Source organism: Taudactylus pleione, unplaced genomic scaffold (assembly GCF_031769625.1).
Source record: "Taudactylus pleione unplaced genomic scaffold, aTauple2 ptg001990l, whole genome shotgun sequence".
In the NCBI taxonomy this organism is placed as follows: domain Eukaryota; kingdom Metazoa; phylum Chordata; class Amphibia; order Anura; family Myobatrachidae; genus Taudactylus; species Taudactylus pleione.
Window position 1 is genome coordinate 6,717,268 of NW_028286386.1, and position 18,571 is coordinate 6,735,838.

The window sequence follows — 18,571 nt, forward strand, 5'->3', positions numbered from 1 at the left end:
CTTACTATCACATATAACATTTTTAAACTGCTTTTCAAAACAATCCTAAAAAATACAAACATAGCAACACATTAAAACGTCAACAAATTATAAAGCACAAATGAATATACAGTACTGGCTCCATAGAGGTAAATAAAAATGCTAATAATAACAAATTACATAGCTAAACCATTGGCGATTTGGACAGTAAATCTGCACAAATTTCCTTTGTAAGAATGTTGTACTGAAGAACTGGAACTTGCAGGAGCTGTAGTCTGTTGTCAGTAGCTGCCTAAGATCCTTTGTCACTTTGCAAATTTAGAACCTAGGACACAAGTATGACAAAAAAACCATTAGATTAGTGAGAGTTACTTATGTAATGGCTGCATCTGTGTTTACATCAATGACATACCTAAAATGAGGTAACCTGTACCAGCAGCGGCAGAGCAGGGCTCACTGCCACTGGCCCAGCACAGAATCGTGTCAACACTGCCCCCTCTCTCTGCATTGTGCCACTAACTGGCAGGGCCTAATGATAAGTTCCCATCCCCCACAATGATTAAGTGCATATCATCTCCGGGCACTGGGGGAACTCTGTACATTGATAAGTATGCCTCAATGCAAGTTGGTCTCCAGAAAAATAGCTGCTACGTGTATAAGTCAGTCAATAATAAAGACACAATTTAAGGTTTCTCCATTATTTTAATTGTTGTTTTGGCAAAACTTTATTTAGGAACTTCCCCATAATAGGACAAACAAACCAGGAGTTATGTTATTTGTCTGTTGGTTATTCATAACCATTCTTATAAGTACACAGGCAGGTACTTTAGTGATCGAGCAATATTTCTGCCTATGTTCTATGTGTGTATCATGTGTCTGTGTTTCCCATGTGTAGGGATGGATACTGATAGTCAATGGTTTACATATGTAATGCTGGGCATACACAGCCAGATAAAATGTCTGTCAGACCGACAGACATTTTATCTGGCCGGCTGCCAGCCGCAGATGTCGCCGGCATACACTGTGAGAGAAATCTCACAGTGTATAGCCCGACATCCGCGCTCCGCCCCCGGGGGAGGAGACATTTCCCTATTCCTTCCGTAGGAAGGAACACAGGAAATGTCTGTCTGTCGGCCGCGCTGGGCATACAGTGCCCGATGCGGCCGACAGTTTACCGGGTAAATATCGCATCGGACGGGCATGCTGGACAATCCTGCATGCCCGACCGAGCAATATTTAACCCTCGGTCGCCCGCACACACGCTACAATAATCGGGGCGATCCGCCGATATCAGGCGGATCGCCCCGATAATTGTAGCGTGTATGGCCAGCATAAGTGATTTTCCATTTAGTTATGTCAGTGGTTTTCCATTCAATGGTGGCTTTCCGTCATGAAATGTTGCCAAAGTACTGCTGTCCCGCTGATAAAGTACAGCTCAAAAATCCGTCCCGCTGTTGCACGACAGTGTGCATCTAATGCACAAACAGGGATTTTGTGCTTGTACGAACCATCACGATAATACTGACATTGAATGGTTTTGATGCAATGATTAGTTACCATCGCTTGGCAAGATTCGATGACAGGGTTCCAATGTCCATCCCTACCCATGTTGTGTGTACTGTCTGTCTGTCTGTGTGTATGTCCAAGGCGCATTTGTGACACGTGAGGGACATAGAGCCATCATTTTCCCTGCTTTAACACTGTTTAGTAAAACACAAAGACATATAAGGCCAATTTATTGTGTCCACCTTCAAATTGGCTATTTTCAGATGATTGCAGATTTTTGCGCATCGGGCCTATTTACCCATATCTGCTGGGGCCCCTCTCTTTAGGCATGCAAATGTAGTCCCCATGGGGACTGCAAAAATGTCCCATTTACCATACTATAAAAAGCGTAACTTTTTGGAGTTTGAACTCATTAGCTAGCGTTATCCTTAGAAGGCATTAGCCCATTGAAGCCTATCAGCTACATTAGCACATTTATTTTTGAGAGGGATCCTTTGGATGCTCTATGGCAATTACCACTCGTTCATGCACCGCCCGCTTCCTATGCTTGCGCAGTAGCTCAGCCAGGTTCGAATCCAGAAGTAAAGTGATCACTTAAGAGATCACATTACTCTGTATAATTCTCCAGCACAGGCTCTTATCGGAGCCCATGTTCCGCAGTATCACTATTAAAGCATAGCCCCCCCCCAAAAAAGAATTCCAAATCACTACTCTATCCATCGATATGGAATGCCAATTTTCAGGGCCTTTTCACATAATTTATTAAATATGCCCCTAAGTGCTAGCAGTTAATGTCTTTAAATATTATTCAACAGTTTTAAAAACATTCATTAATCAAAAACCCTCAAGCCATTCAGTGATCATGCCAACATTTCTAAATACCCACTTTCATCACTGGGAGTATGTATTAGAGTGGAGAAAGAAAGGTGATTTCAGTGGCATGCTCAATCAGTAGAATGGCTAGATACACCCCTAGTTTATTCTGTACCTAGATGCACTCTTTAATCGGATATGAGATAAAGTTGCAGATGGTGTTGTAACCATATAAACCTATGACACCATGAACTAACTTCTGTCATACACAACTTCTGGTGTTGATATTACCTGGAAGTCTCTTAATATAACTCTGTGGGAATTATTACATGACTCTTCTTGTACTGATTTTTGTAGTCACATATTTTTTTAAACAAGTAATTCACAAGTGAAAGTACACAAATGTAATATATGCAGGATAATGGGATCTAGAACAGAACTGATCACAGATGTCTATTTATGAGAGTAACTGCAACAATCTGCAAAATTGATGGGCAAAATTTTTTTTTCGTGTAGTAGAAAGGATGAAAAACAATGAGACTACACCTGGCATTCATGAGTAAGATTTCCTCTAACAAACTCAACAACTGCATTAATGGCTCTAAGATGGAATATTTCCCAACAACTGAGCATGATATAAGAGTACTTCCCAGTTAGCAGCCACAAACAGTATGTCTCCAGGGAGGAATATGTTTTTTATTTTCTTTTTGCTGAAACTTATGATTGAAATGGAAACATACAGGAAAATAAAACTGTCTCTAATATTTCCCCCAAAAAACTCTAAGCTATTGTCAAGTTTATTTTTAATTTAATTAAATTACGAATGTATTTTAAATATAGTATTTAAAGATTATATTGAAATGATCCTAGTTATGTCTTGCACCCCCCCCCCCTTATCTCCATAGACCCCCATTGTAATTGTACCTTTCACCACCGAGTGTTAGCAAATCCCCCAGGGGCAAAAGATCTCTATTGGCATTTTCACACTCCCTAGCGGTAATAGAACCCTAGTGGTAGAGCTCCCCCACCCCACAAGTGTCATCAGTACCCACCCTGCTAGTAAGCCCCCATGTGTCACATATTGATTTTATATATATATATATATATATCACATAATACCATCCCCCGTGACATTACCTTAAAAACAATATTGAAGCTATGTATCATGCACATTTGTTAAAAATACAGACAGAACCTTATTAAATAAGGTAAATATGAGAATATATACTCAAAAAGCCTAATATATATACAAAATAGGATAACATATTGACCTGTGTAATATTATGCAACCAGTTTTTTTTCTTAAAATAAAAAGAATACAATACAGAAACAGAACAACTTAATTGCTTATCTCTGTCAAGGAAGAACACCAAAATATGGATCATAGCCCCAGTCACAATGGTCTCCTGGTGAATAAGATGCCTTGCTATTATGGTAGATGTAAAAGATCAGCTTCCCCACTCTCTTTGAAGTGCCTCAAGCTACTGTATGTTTATACTAATAGGGGGAAGACTTCACACCTCTTTGTGATGCACAGTTTACACAAAAATAACCAGAAACTCTGATATAGCCATGAGTCTCCTATCAAACATCACAGAATCATAACTTTGATATGAACAGAACATACATTTACTTACAAATAGACATGAATCATCTCAATATAATTTTGATTATTTTGGCCAACACTCATTTTACATACATTTGTTTTGAAACAGATCTCTATGTCTGACTTATGCCAAAGGCCTACTCTCACAGACCACATCCATGTACAAATCTCTAGACATGTAACAATTATGAACAATATACTTTTGACATGTTCCATCTCCCATAGGAATATATAAGACCACACTTTCTTCCCAGCAGCTAGCTGGCTATAACCTTAAAAGTAACAAATGCAGTGTGCCCTGGGTGCTATCCAATATGTGAGATATAAAATAATATGAATGATATTTAGTAGGTGGTCATAGATTCAAATGTGGTTCATCTGTACATTTGGGAACAGAGAAAATGTATAATATTGTGATACCTATAAAAATATTGTATGGAACAGTAAGGCTTGAATAGAGATATTTAGAATAAATACATAATTGAAAGTCCTCAAACCTTGTACCTTCAATAAAAATCAATAATGCAGATGTGGTCACTTCACTCCGAACAAATTGCATGGACGGGTTCCTTTCAGACCCCCTGTTCAGGGTCGGACTGGCACACGGGTACAGGAGAAATCCTCCAGTGGGCCCCACTGCTTGAGGGCCTCACCGCCTCCTCTAGGTGTCAGTAACTTGGTGGAGCAGGAACATGTATGAACTTGTTTTGTTTGTATGGAAACTACAACAATATTAGCCCTCCTGCCAATCAATGTGGTTGTTCTGACATACCCGTCCCCTCTTCCTTGCATGCATACTCAAATGATTGGCCACAGCTCCTCTGGTGGCTGGCCACACCCCTTAAGCTTGGGCCCCTACCATTGCATTCCTTTATGCCCCAGGCCGACACTGCCCCTGTTCCTGCATGTGAATTTAATAGATTTGGGCGATATATAATATCTTATTGCCACGAATAGCAGCAATAAGAAATTACAATTATTAGGTCTGAAACAAGATAATTGATACATATGCCCTATAATGTTTTAGCACCAACACACCTGAAGAAGTTCCATAACATCTCTCTGCATCTCCAAGGCTTTATGGTGAACACAGTGGTGAATGCTGTTGTACATAACACAATTTTGAAGCATTAGCAAGATATCTCTCTGGAACTCTGCTTTTGTTGTAATTCTTCCCTTTGATAGCCCACGTTTTATTGTAGTGAGATCCATAGGCCTAAAAGGACAAAAACTTACATCTGTAGGAAAATTCAGATTTCAGGACTGTACACATACCCTCACACAGTTCAGCATTCATCATTGTAAGTCTAATGCAATGCTTGTATTACTCGCATTCAGGAAGGAGAAGACATCTTAAAATATTAGAAAACTCAAATTTTTAAATGCACTATGTAATTGTAATACAGTCAGGTGCATAAATATTGGGACATTGACAGAATTTTCATATTTTGGCCTCTATTCACCACCACAATGGTTTTGAAATGAAACAAACAAGATGTGCTTTAACTGCAGACTTTCAGATTTAATTTGAGGGTAATTACATGCAAATCAGGTGAACAGTGTAGGAATTACAACGGTTTCTATATGTGCCTCCCACTTTTTAAGGGGCCAAAAGTAATGGGACTATCAACTCAAAAGCTATATCATGGACAGGTGTGGGCTATTCTCTCGTTATTTCATTATCAATTACGCAGGTAAAAGGTCTGGAGTTGATTCTAGGTGTGACATTTGCATTTGGAATCAGTTGCTGTCGACTCTCAATATGAGATCCAAAGAGCTATCACTATCAGTGAAGCAAGCCATCATTAGGCTGAAACATCAAAACAAACCCATCAGAGAGATAGCAAAAACATTAGGTGTGGCCAAATCAACTGTTTGGAACATTCTTATAAAGAAAGAACGCACCGGAGAGCTCAGCAACACCAAAAGACCCAGAAGACCACGGAAAACAACTGTGGTGGATGACAGAAGAATTGGCCAAATCAAGAACACTCTCCAGGAGGTAGGTGTATATGTGTCAAAGTCAACAATCAAGAGAAGACTTCACAAGAGTGAATATAGAGGGTTCACACAAGATGTAAACCATTGGTGAGCCACAAAAACAAAAAGACCAGATTAGAGTTTGCCAAACAACATCTAAAAAAGCCATTACAATTCTGGAACAACATCCTATGGACAGATGAGACAAAGATCAACTTGTACCACAGTGATGGGAAGAGAAGAGTATGGAGAAGGAAAGGAACTGCTCATGATCCAAAACATACCATCTCATCAATGAAGCATGGTGGTGGTAGTGTCATGGCGTGGGCATGTATGGCTGCCAATGGAACTGGTTCCCTTGTATTTATTGATGATGTGACTGCTGACAAAAGCAGCAGAATGAATTCTGAAGTGTTTTGGGCAATATTATATGCTCATATTCAGTCAAATGCTTCAGAACTCATTGGACGGCGCTTCACAGTGCAGATGGACAATGACCCAAAGAATACTGCAAAAGCAACTAAAGAGTTTTTTAAGGCTAAAAAGTGGAATGTTATGCAATGGCCAAGTCAATCCCCTGACCTGAATCCAATTGAGCATGCATTTCACTTGTTGAAGACAAAACTGAAGGGAAAATGCCCCAAGAACAAGCAGGAACTGAAGACATTTGCAGTAGAGGCCTGGCAGAGCATCACCAGGGATGAAATCCAGTGTCTGGTGATGTCTATGTGTTCCAGACTTCAAGCTGTAATTGCCTGCAAAGGATTTGCAACAAAGTATTAAAAAGTAAAAGTTAGATTTAGGATTGTTTAGTTTGTCCCATTACTTTTGGCCCCTTAAAAAGTGGGAGGCACATATAGAAACCGTTGTAATTCCTGCACCGTTCACCTGATTTGGATGTAATTACCCTCAAATTAAATCTGAAAGTCTGCAGTTAAAGCACATCGTGTTTGTTTCATTTCAAAGCCATTGTGGTGGTGAATAGAGGCCAAAATATGAAAATTCTGTCAATGTCTCAATATTCATTCACCTGACTGTATATGCCATAATTAAATCATGTGCATACACACTGTCTTCTGAAGTTGAGGTTTTGAGCTATGCAGTAAAAAGTTCATCTTCCTATAATCACTTTCTTGCTATTGTCATTCTATGTACCGTCCCTCCTCCCAATCACCTCCCTGTCGCACAGAGGCCCTGATTCAGAGCCGGACGCTCTGACAGAGCGCTCGCTCTGAATCAGGGAGTCTGTTTTTTTTTTTTATGGAGCAGCCTCCTGTCACCCAGACCCAGTGAATGGAAAGTTATTTAAATATATCAACCTGCAAAATCAAATATTGTATTGAATGTGGGGGATGTAAGTAAGAGGTAGCATACATCCGTGAGTGCCCCGTTTTGCCATATCAGCCAGTCCCTCTCAGCAGAAGACACCACCACCCCTTTATGTAGTGATCCACTTGCTTCACATACAACTGGGAGCATTCCCACTATGTTCTTGTTGTCACAAAAAATAATTTGAGTTGTGGAAATGGGTTTGAAGTCCCAGGTTCATATCCTGACGCCGGCAGCCAGAAGGGAGAAGATCCCGACAGGGCAGGTAAGTAGCCTATCCCTACCCCTCTCCCCCCTAACCTTCCCTTAGTGGTGCCTAACCCTAACCTCCCCCCCTAGTACCTAACCCTAACCCCCCCCCCAGGGGTGGCTAACCCTAACCTCCCTCCAGGGGTGCCTATCCCTAACCCTCCCCCATAGGGGTGCCTAACGCTAACCTTTTCCGCAAAACCTAACCCCGCTATGCTCCCTGAACCTAACCCACCCCCCGCGGCTAATGCTAAGGGCGCCCCGAAGTTACCTCATTTGGGCATGAGTCGTTCGGCATTACAGCTTCGGTATTAAGATAGGCGTCGGTGTTTCAATGCCTATCTTAAGTCCCTTGTCAGGATTCGGGTGTCTGTATTGAGACCGGCGGTCTCATAACTACATCCCTTATTGTGAGCTGGTATTTATGCAGCATGTTAAATGGTTCATGTCAGGAGCAGATAATGGAAGTATTTCCCATGTTATGTGGTACATACCAAAGACTCATCTATTCTCAAACGAAAAATAAAAGGGAAAAAGTATGACATTGATATTTATAGATCAATAAATTATATTAGCGCTTTAAACCTAGTGGCTACATCACCGGTGTTGAGCCGGGACCAGCAAATCAGAGCTTATTACATTTGGGCCATACACTTGCATTCATTATTTTAGAATTGAAAGAATATCTCTTACAAACTAAATTAAATTACTTTTAACTTAATTATTATAATATCAACTGGAGGACCTTGGGACAAAGTGGTCTTGGATGTTCTATACAAATGTCTACAGTATTAAGCTGGGTACACACCTAAAATATATATCTGCAGAATGAGTGATCTGCAGATCAACCATCATCTGTCATCTGGCCTCGGGTCCCGCTGGTCGGAGGTCGCGTCGCGCCCCCCTTTCCTGTGGCCTCTGCTGCAAGTGTACGGGCGGTCGACTGACCACCTGTACACACAGCACGATGGACAGATATATCTGCAGATATATTGGGCATCGGCTGTGCAGCACAGCCAACGCCACATGTCTGTGAACGACGTCGATCACAGACATATCGCTGGTACTCACTGACCGACAGGCACACAATATATTGGCCGATCAATTGATAGTCCAATACATCTGCCAGTGTGTACCCAGCTTAAGATGTACTTGTTTACTTTCTAATATATAACAAGTGTTTTGCTACTGAAATATAAAGCTATCGAGTATACAAAAGTATCAAGATCCATATCAATTAACCCAGTTATCACTGTGTTTGATGGCTCCAAGTTACATATATTTATTTTGTTATATTTATATAGAATTCCCTTTACCCTAAAGCAGGATCATGGGCATATAAAAAGAATAAAAAAAATAAGATTTCACTGACCTCTTAACTATCTCCTTGTAGCCTGGAGCCTCTCTGTCCTTCACTGGGGACATGAATGGTCCTGCAAATCTGCAACGAAATTAACGCATAGCTGTGACGTTAGCAAATGAACAGGTGGCACTAATACCAGAATGGACAGGCTAAAGAGTATTGTGAAGTGCACACAGTTACATAATTGCTACAGTATCTGTCCCTGATTTGCAGGGAGAGTACCAAGTTTTGAGTTTGACAATGTTTCTGTTTCATTTTATAACCTGAAATGGTACAAAGGTAAGCAGTAAATGGCTGAAGCAAAACCTAAAAAATTACTGAAAATGTCAGAGTTATAAGAAAAATATGAGATATGATAAGAACTTACCTTTGTTATCTCTATTTCTACGAAGTCCATAGGGTTCCACAGGATACCTTGGGGTATAGGTGTGACGTCAGTCATCGGGCACCATAGAGTTAAGCTTTCAGCCTCCCAGGATGCACTAGGGTCCCCCTCCTATACCCCGCCCCCGAGCCAAGGCACCTCAGTTAGTTACTAAGCCATAGGCCGGAGGAGGAGAAGGAAGAGAGAGAAAGAAGATCTGGATACACACAAGAATCACACTCTCACCAGAGGGAGACGGAAAAACCGGTGACCAGAACAAAGCCCATCTGCAGCACAGGTGCGACAGGGCGGGAGTCCTGTGGAACCCTATGGACTTCGTAGAAATAGATATAACAAAGGTAAGTTCTTACCATATCTCATATTTTCTACTTCAGGGTCCATAGGGTATCCACAGGATACCTTGGGGATGTCCCAAAGCAGTATCCTTTAAGGGTGGGGACGCTCCTGTGCTGAAAGGAGAATCCGCCGCCCGAAGGAAGCATCCTGAGAGGCGAAGGTGTCAAACCTGTAATACCTCACGAAGGTATGGACAGAGCACCACGTAGCAGCCTTGCAGATCTGGACTGCAGAGGCACCACGTCGAGCTGCCCACGAAGGACCCACAGACCTAGTGGAATGAGCCTTCAAAGAAGGAGGAACCGGCAGACCTTCATGAAGATAAGCTTCAGAAATAGCCATACGAATCCAGGCTGCCAAAGTTTGCTTTGAAGCAGGCCAACCCTTTTTACGGAAGCCATAGAGGACAAACAATGCGTCCGACTTCCTAAACGAAGAAGTGCGGTCAACATAAGTCCTTAAGGCCCGCACAACATCCAAAGTGGCCTCACTCACTGAAAGGCCAGTGAGGCCTATTTCCTCGTTAACATGAAACTGCAAAACAACTTTGGGAAGAAATTCAGGCCGAGTGCGGAACACTGCCCTGTTCCCATGAAAAATTAAGAAAGGGGGTCTACAAGAAAGAGCCCCTAAATCAGAAACACGTCTGGCCGAAGCAATGGCCAGAAGGAAAACAGTCTTAGCTGTTAGCCATTTAAGATCCACTGAGCCCGGTGGTTCAAATGGCGGTCCCTGGAGAGCCTTCAGGACCACAGCCAAATCCCAAGGCGCCACAGGTGGAACAAAGAGCGGCTGAATGCGTAGAACACCTTGCAGAAAGGTGCGCACATCGGGGATTGTAGCAATCCTACGGTGAAACCAGACAGACAGGGCCGAAACCTGTACCTTCAAAGAAGCAAGGCGAAGCCCATGGTCTAGTCCCGCTTGTAGGAAGGCGAGTATCCGAGACAGACGAAACTCCCGCAGTGCATAACCTCTCGGTCGACACCACTGGAAGAACGTATGCCACACGCAATGGTATATTCTCGCGGAAGACGGTTTCCAAGCTCGTAACATGGTACGCACTACAGAGCTGGAAAACCCCCTGGACCTCAACATGGCTGTCTCAACAGCCACGCCGTCAAAGACAGCCGAGTCAGGTCCGGGTGAAGACAAGGACCCTGCGACAGAAGGTCCGGTCGTAGCGGCAACCGCAGAGGACTGTCCGCGGACAGACCCTGAAGGTCTGAGAACCAGTGCAGTCTGGGCCACGCAGGAGCTATCAACAGGAGCGTCCCTCCTTCCTGTTTGAATTTCCGGATTACCCGTGGAAGAAGGGAAACCGGAGGAAACAGGTAAGCGAACCGGAACGTCCACCGGACGGACAGAGCATCCACCAGAGACGCCTCTTCGTCTCTTGAGCGAGACCCGTACACTGGCAACTTGTTGTTGTGCCGGGACGCCATGAGGTCGATCTCTGGAAGACCCCACTTGTCCACCAGTAGTTGAAAAACGTCCGGGTGCAGGGACCATTCCCCCGGACTTGAAAAGTCCGCCTCCCAATTTAGCACTCCCGGGATGAAGACAGCTGATATGGCCGGAAGATTGCGCTCCGCCCATACCAGGATCCGAGACACCTCTACGAGAGCCGCCCGACTTCGGGTTCCTCCTTGCCTGTTTATGTAGGCCACGGTGGTAGCGTTGTCCGACTGGACCTGCACTGGGCGACCCTGGAGAACCCAATGTGCCTGCTGGAGGGCATTGAAGACCGCACGGAGTTCCAAGATATTTATTGGAAGCTCCGCTTCTGTCGGAGTCCACCTGCCCTGGAACAAGTGTGGACCCGAAACTGCTCCCCAGCCCCGAAGACTGGCGTCCGTTGTCAACAGGACCCAATTTGGTACCCAGAACGGACGTCCCTTGCTGAGATGGGTCGTCTGTAACCACCAGGCAAGGGACAGGCAAACCTCCGGGGTGAGCACCATCGTCTGGGACTTTAGAGACTGAGGCAGCCCGTTCCACTTGGACAGGATCAGGTGCTGCAGAGGTCTGGAGTGAAACTGGGCATATTCCACCATGTCGAACACCGACACCATGGAGCCCAGTAACCTCATCGCCGAGTGTAGAGACACCCGGCGGCTGTGCAGACAACTGCGCACCCTCGACTGTAAAGCAGAGATCTTTTCCCCCGTCACAAAGGTCCTTTGCTGTCCCGAGGCCAATAAGGCTCCGAGGTGCAGAATCCACCGAGACGGGATCAGAGTGGACTTCTGCCAGTTTATTAACCAGTCGTGCCGTTGCAGTAGCGCAATGGTCAGGTCCAAGTGGCGCAGAAGGAGCTCCGGAGATCCTGCCACTAATAAAAGGTCGTCCAAGTACGGCAACATGCGGACTCCCTGCAGCCGCAGAGAAGCCGCCATGACCGCCATCACCTTGGTGAACACACGCGGTGCTGTCACCAGGCCAAAAGGCAACGCCCGAAACTGAAAGTGGTCGCTGCGGATTGCAAACCTGAGGAACTGTTGATGGCGCAAAAGAATAGGGACATGCAGGTAAGCGTCCTGTATGTCCAATGACACCATGTAGTCCCCAGGTTCCAGCGCCAGAATGATGGACCGTAGGGTCTCCATCCGAAACTTCGGCACCCGCAAAGACTTGTTGAGAGCTTTGAGGTTGAGAATCGGACGATACGACCCATTGGGTTTCTGCACCAAAAAGAGATTGGAATAGAAACCCTGGCCCCTCTGGGAGAATGGAACAGGCACTATAACTCCAGCCTGGAGCATAGTGTGCAAGACCTTCCGCAGCTCCGTGGCCTTGTTCCGGTCTGATGGCAGACCCGTGGTGAAAAATCGAGCTGGGGGTCTGTGCCGGAAAGAGAGGGCGTACCCGTGGGAGACCACCTCGAGAACCCAAGTGTCTGTCGTGGTGACCGACCAACACTGGGCGAACTGCAGCAGACGGCCTCCCACTTTGGGATCCCCCAAAGGGAGGCCCGGACCGTCAGGCCGCAGGCTTGTCATCTGGCTTAGGGGCCGGACGTCTGGTACTCCATGCCTGCTTCCGGGGCTTGGCCGATTTCTTGGGACCAGCCTGTCGGGGAAAAGACTGTGGTTTGGGCCTGCCCTCGGCCCTATAAGACCGAAAGGACGATGGTCCTGAACCAGAAGGAACAGCGGCCGACGGGAGACATGCCGATATGGCTGCCGCCAGCGTGGCCACAATCTTGTCCAGATCTGGACTGAAGAGAACTTCTCCGTTAAAGGGCAACGCCTCCAAACCCTTTTTGGAATCAGCGTCCGCCTTCCAGGATCGCAACCACAAGGTGCGACGAGCAGCCACCGCTGCTGAAGAAATTCGAGACACCAGGGTACTAATGTCTAAGGCCGCCTCGTTGATATAAGTGGCCGAATCACGGAGATTACCAATCAATTCCGCCTGATCAGCCGGACAGTCGGAATCAAAGGACGCCTCCAATGAATCCGCCCAGCGCTCCATCGCTCTGGCAACCCAGCAAATGGCCATAACCGGCCGCGCTGCCCCCCCCCCCCCCCCGCAAGGGAATAAGCGGACCTCAGGCAGATCTCCACCTTGCGGTCCGTAGCATCCTTAAGGGAGGACATGGATGGCATCGGCAATGTGGCACTACGGACAAGACGTGTCACATGAGAATCCACCTGTGGAGGGGATTCCCACTTAGCAAAATAATTATCCGCGAACGGATAAGCCACCGCCAGGCGCCTCTGCGGCTGGTATCGCTTGCCAGGCTGTTTCCACGCCTCCTCTAAATGGTCCACCAACTGACCCGAAAGAGGAAAGACTGTGGCGTCACCCTTCACATCCTTAAAAAAGGCATACTTGGATTTAGCCACTGGGGGAACTTCATCCTCAATCACCAAGGCTGTGCGGACTGCCCGAATAAGTCCAGGAATATACACCTTGGACCTAGCGTCAGCGTCCTTAGTATGGAGAGGTTCCTGATCATACGGATCCAGAATCTCCCCATCATCAGACGTCCCTTCGTCATCCTCATAAGGAGCCGACAGAGACGCCACCGGCCGTTTATGTGGCCGCATCACAGCCTCCCCCTGCAACACATCCGACAAGTGCTGTACAGAACTCGTCAGGGAGTTAACCCACGCCGGCTCCTGAGAAACCGGGAGAGGGGAAATAGGGAGACTGCGGGGTACCACCAATTGTCTTGGGAAACCCTGCATGGGTGACGACACCACTGACTGCTGGGACAAACCCATCTGCGTAAACGCGGGCTGCGGAGCTAACTGGCTCACTAAGGTTTTAAGCGCCTGAGCGAAACAAGCCCAGGGCGGCTCCTGTACCGGTGCTGTAACCGTAATAGGCCGCGCCATTGACAAACACTGCCGGCAGAGGCCCTCCGCGCTACCCTCCCCCTCCGCTAAAGGTACTTTACACGTAGTACAATGTAGCCGGAGAGGAAAATCACTTTCAGACATGATGGTACCAAGTATGTGACCCCTCTCACCAATTGTTTTTTTAAAGAGGCGAGAGACCACCCTGCAGCACCGCACCGCAAGGGCTTAGCAGAAAGAACAGGGACAGTAATAAAGCTGACAGTCAGAATAGAAGATACAGGCAGCAACGCTAGCACAGTCACATACAATGCAAAGAAAATCAATTCCTGCACTAACCAGCGCTGATCAATCAACTACGCAGACACAGAGTCTGGTAGGACACAGCGCTGCATACACAGACCTGACCACAGCGGAGGAGAGGTATGCGGGGGGACCCAGACCACGATGCCTCCGTCCAGGCTTCCAGCAGCGTTCACCATGCGTTCAGGAAGATGGCTACCGAGGAGCAGAGAGGAGGCTGGCCTGGGGGAGGAGCGCTGCCACAGGGCCAGTCGGCGTGTTGCAGAGAGGGCTGTGTGCAGCGGGGGAGGCGCCGGCTGTGAGACAGGGAAGGCGCGCTCCCCTGGCATGCATTTAACCCCCGGGACGCCGCAGCGCTACCGCTCTGCTGCGGTCCGCTGTCCCAGGGGGGTAGTGGAAGCGCAGGTTATATACCTGGCTCCACGCTGCAGCCAGTCCCCTGGGAGCCCCCTGCCTGGGGACTTTGGACCATGTAACAGCGGGGACCCACCGCGAGACCCCGCTGCTTACCTTGCTGTCCCCCTTGATTCCGGCCATGGTCCGGAACATCTGGGGTCACCGCTAGCTGTGACCCCAGATGCTCACCAGCATCGCCGGATCGGTACCGGCATTCTGGTACCGGCGGGGGTGTAGGGAAGACAGCATGGACGTCAGGACTGACTGTCCATGCTGTACATCCAGATGTGCAGCCACAGCTGCATGCAGGAAAACTTCAGGGGCTCTTCTTAGCCCCCACTCCAACAGGTGCACCCGACTCCGGCCGGGCACCAAACTAAACTGAGGTGCCCTGGCTCGGGGGCATGGTATAGGAGGGGGACCCTAGTGCATCCTGGGAGGCTGAAAGCTTAACTCTATGGTGCCCGATGACTGACGTCACACCTATACCCCAAGGTATCCTGTGGATACCCTATGGACCCTGAAGTAGAAAGGCTTTTTTCAAGGAACAAGTACGTAATGAGCTTACATCTGTTCTGCAGCAATGAAAAAGAGGCTTGTCTGGTCCATTAATTACCGCCAGTGGACTACTGAAGACTGGAAGGTCTTATGGACCATGAATCAAAATTTTAAATCTTTCGTTCATTGCGCAAGAATTTTGTATTTTAGGTCACCTTATTTGCTGCAGTGTTTGTCCGTGAATCTGCCTTTGTGTACCGGACCCTGCATTCTCCTGACTGCAAATCTCTGCCTGTGCCCCTGACCTCGGCTTGTCTCATAGTTCCGATACTTTGCCTGTGACCCTGGCCTCAGATTTCCTGACTACACTCCAGCCTGCTGATTCTGTACCTCACTATTGTTACACTCCCAACCGTCACATCCAGGGGCAGTTAGAAGGCTGTGACCTATGCACTCCTGGCACCATCCCACCTTCTGGCGGTTCTTGGAGAAGGCCAGTGGACTCGACCCTGCGCCTTATTCCTGCCAGTGCAAATCCTAGTCTGAGAGCATCCAATCTGCTCAGAAATGTGATAGTATACTCAGGCCACACAGATGTATGCAACTGGGTGTGCCTCTCCAAAGGCTCTTCTTCAACACTTAATTTCACAAGTTTCTCAGCAGCAAGTTATGCATTATTTTCAAAGTATGGCTCATTGCCTGGATGCCCTGCAGCTTTCTGCTAGGGCAAATTAAAAAGCCAATCCACCTGTGGTGTTACCGCCAGCAGCAACGGGTGGTTCTACTTTTTGTATTCCTAATCCCCAAAAATATGACTGGGATCCGTTGGACTCCATGTCAGCGCAATGCTGGTCTGACAGAATTCAATCTGCCAAGAAGCATGATAGATACAAGGGTTGCAAGCAGAGATAACCCCTTGTGCAAACTTAGCATGCCATGTGAGTGTGTGAGATATTGGCTTTCCTTACAAATGACATTTTGGTGGAGTGTCCATTATTGTGAGTGCTGTCACCCCATTCAAATATTTTACTACAGACCTTTCAATTTAGAGACATACCCCTAGTAATCTCTTTGGTTGGGTGCTACCATAGTTATCAGAATGCACATACAGATCTGGTAGAACTGACAGCAAGGAGTGAAAAGAGCTGTCATTGCAGCAGCCCCAGCCTATCATAGCTTTCTATGTCAGAAGACTGGAAGTCCTACACATTTGTATTGTTGGTGTTGTAAAGGCAATCCTGTGGTCTTAACTGGAATTGAACCTACTGGCATGTTAAGTAAATCATGCCAACATTCTCTGTGTACTCATAACAAACCTGTGAGTAGCTATCATTTTCCATACAGGTGTGAGCATCTTGTTGATAGTGATGTGGTCATGATGGGATTGTCTAGTGTGCAAAATCAGTCTGAAAAAAGTAGAGAAGCATATGACCACATACAGTATACAGTTAAAATATATTTTATATAGATAAGATATAGTGGCCTGAATACAGTTCAGTATTTTGGAATGTATATCTCTGCTTGGATAGGTTTTGGCAGTTTGAAGGTCCAATGTACTGTAGCAAATCCCAGGTTAAATGGCCATCCAATCAAGTTCCGTCTTTCACTTACTACAGTGTACTGGATTTCCAGGATGTCCTGTCCATGCAGTGTCTACTTTGTGCTAATGGGCAGGGTAGGGGGTGAATGAATACTTTATTGTCATTAACAGCAAAAGTGATGTCAACGAAAAACCAAGCAGCATTATAGCACATAGTAAGACAGGCAGCAAGACGGGTGGGGTACCATAGTCATGCTATTAGTCAAGGGAAAAGGAGAAGCTACACAAAACTACAGTCATGATGGACAATCTAAGTAGCAGAATCTGAAAAACACTCACACTTCAAGCAGTGATGGGCTTTTGGTTGTGATACTTTCAGTCCTCACACAAATGGAGACTTCACTCTGAATTTGCATCACAGGAGAACTGGGATCAAGGCCTGATTCACAGAGCTGTGATGAATAATCCTTGGCCAAAAGTAAAGGGTCAACATGTTCTTCTACTTTCACCTCCTCATACAAGTCCTGAAAGATATATCATACTGTGAAGTTGGATACTTGTATTCATTTATTTGTGTATTCATGTATTCAAGCTGCAGGCAGAGATGGTTTTAGGCACTTTATGAGTGATCTGATTTAGCATTTAAAAATACTTTTTGGCATAGTTTTAAACTTTCCCAACAACTTTAGGACTAAAACATTTACTTGGAAGACTGTAACACCAATGCTTGATACTGTATACAGTATGATTCTTATACCTTTTAGCTATTTTAGTTTTTGAATGTATGCATATTGTGCTATGTATATATGATTATGCAAAATAGGATGATATGATTGGTCAGAGGTGGTATAAATACTGCATTGACATACCAAAAGTCATCACAAAACTTATTGCCAAAATGCATTGGTTGGTGGGGAATCCCTGTTTCCAAGGACTGTGTTTAGTAGGAATACACTGATGATAGGCTGATAGGCTGTTTTGAATACTTCTATCTGTTGTGCAGTAACACCTGCTTTTACTGGATTTTATACTTGATATTAAAGTTAATGCACAATGAGGAGCATTTTTATTTACTTTGAGGAAATATGTCCATTTAAGCAGTGAAATTGAAGAGTGGGAATACAACACAATTTGACATATGCATTCATACAAGAAATTTGATTGTGTGCAGATCTAAGAGCATTTTGCATTCTTCAGCTTTACATTCTACACATGTGGATTCTCTCTTTTCCTTTGAGGGTGATTAGATAATTTACATGAAGAAAAGTTAAAGTCTGGATACCACTGTGTTCATATTACTCAGGGCAGGAATATGTGCCACATGGGCCTGGGGCTGAAAACAAGCAAGAGCCTATTGTGAGAAGTTGAGTAGCTGTGACATGTTCTGTGTGGGTGTGGCCAGGGCCATGTGGGCGTGTACACCTCCTGCACTATCAGCCCTAGTGTCTCCCTAAATATGTAAAAGTTGAAAAATTGCATAATGTTGTGAGGAAAATAAAAATACCATATTAATACCTATGTGTGGCCTGCTAGCTAGTTTTTATGTGGCAGCCTGGGGCCATCCACCTCATTGTCAATCTGGCCCTGACTGTTCTGTGGAGTTTTTCTATGTTATATTACTATTCCAACAGTGAGGGGCTTGATTAGTAATTCTTTGTGATTGTATTTATATTGGTGGATTGGTGACCCCATCACTGAGCTGCACAGTGGGTATTGTGTAGTGGGTTACCAGTTGATGTGTTATAAAAATGTAATTTGGGACCTTCACATATTGATAAAAAAGTTTAAAAGGTTGCAAAACAATAAGAAATATAGGTGTAAAGTAATTTAGGATTAGTTTGAAATAGTTTTCAAAGAGGTCATTTTAATGGGTGACTAGGCAATGTGGTTTTGATGTGGTGATGTAGATTGAGATGGGCATCTCAATTTTCAATGTGCTAGATAAAAAAAAAACCTCACTTTTATGCAAAGTGCCATCGAT

General features: G+C 45.4%; 1 protein-coding gene across 1 annotated transcript in view; it reads right to left on the minus strand.

Annotated features, from left to right (window-relative positions):
- Positions 1-256: 256 nt before the first annotated feature.
- Positions 257-18,571, minus strand: part of BRD8 (bromodomain containing 8) — a 71,937-nt gene continuing 53,622 nt past the window's right edge. Inside the window, exons 24-28 of the mRNA XM_088465547.1 lie at positions 16,930-17,114; positions 16,367-16,456; positions 8,835-8,903; positions 4,943-5,120; positions 257-304 (exon numbers count right to left, since the gene is read on the minus strand). Of these exons, the coding sequence (XP_088321673.1) occupies positions 272-304; positions 4,943-5,120; positions 8,835-8,903; positions 16,367-16,456; positions 16,930-17,114 (555 nt within the window). The 3' untranslated portion in view covers positions 257-271. The remainder of the gene's footprint in view (positions 305-4,942; positions 5,121-8,834; positions 8,904-16,366; positions 16,457-16,929; positions 17,115-18,571) is intronic.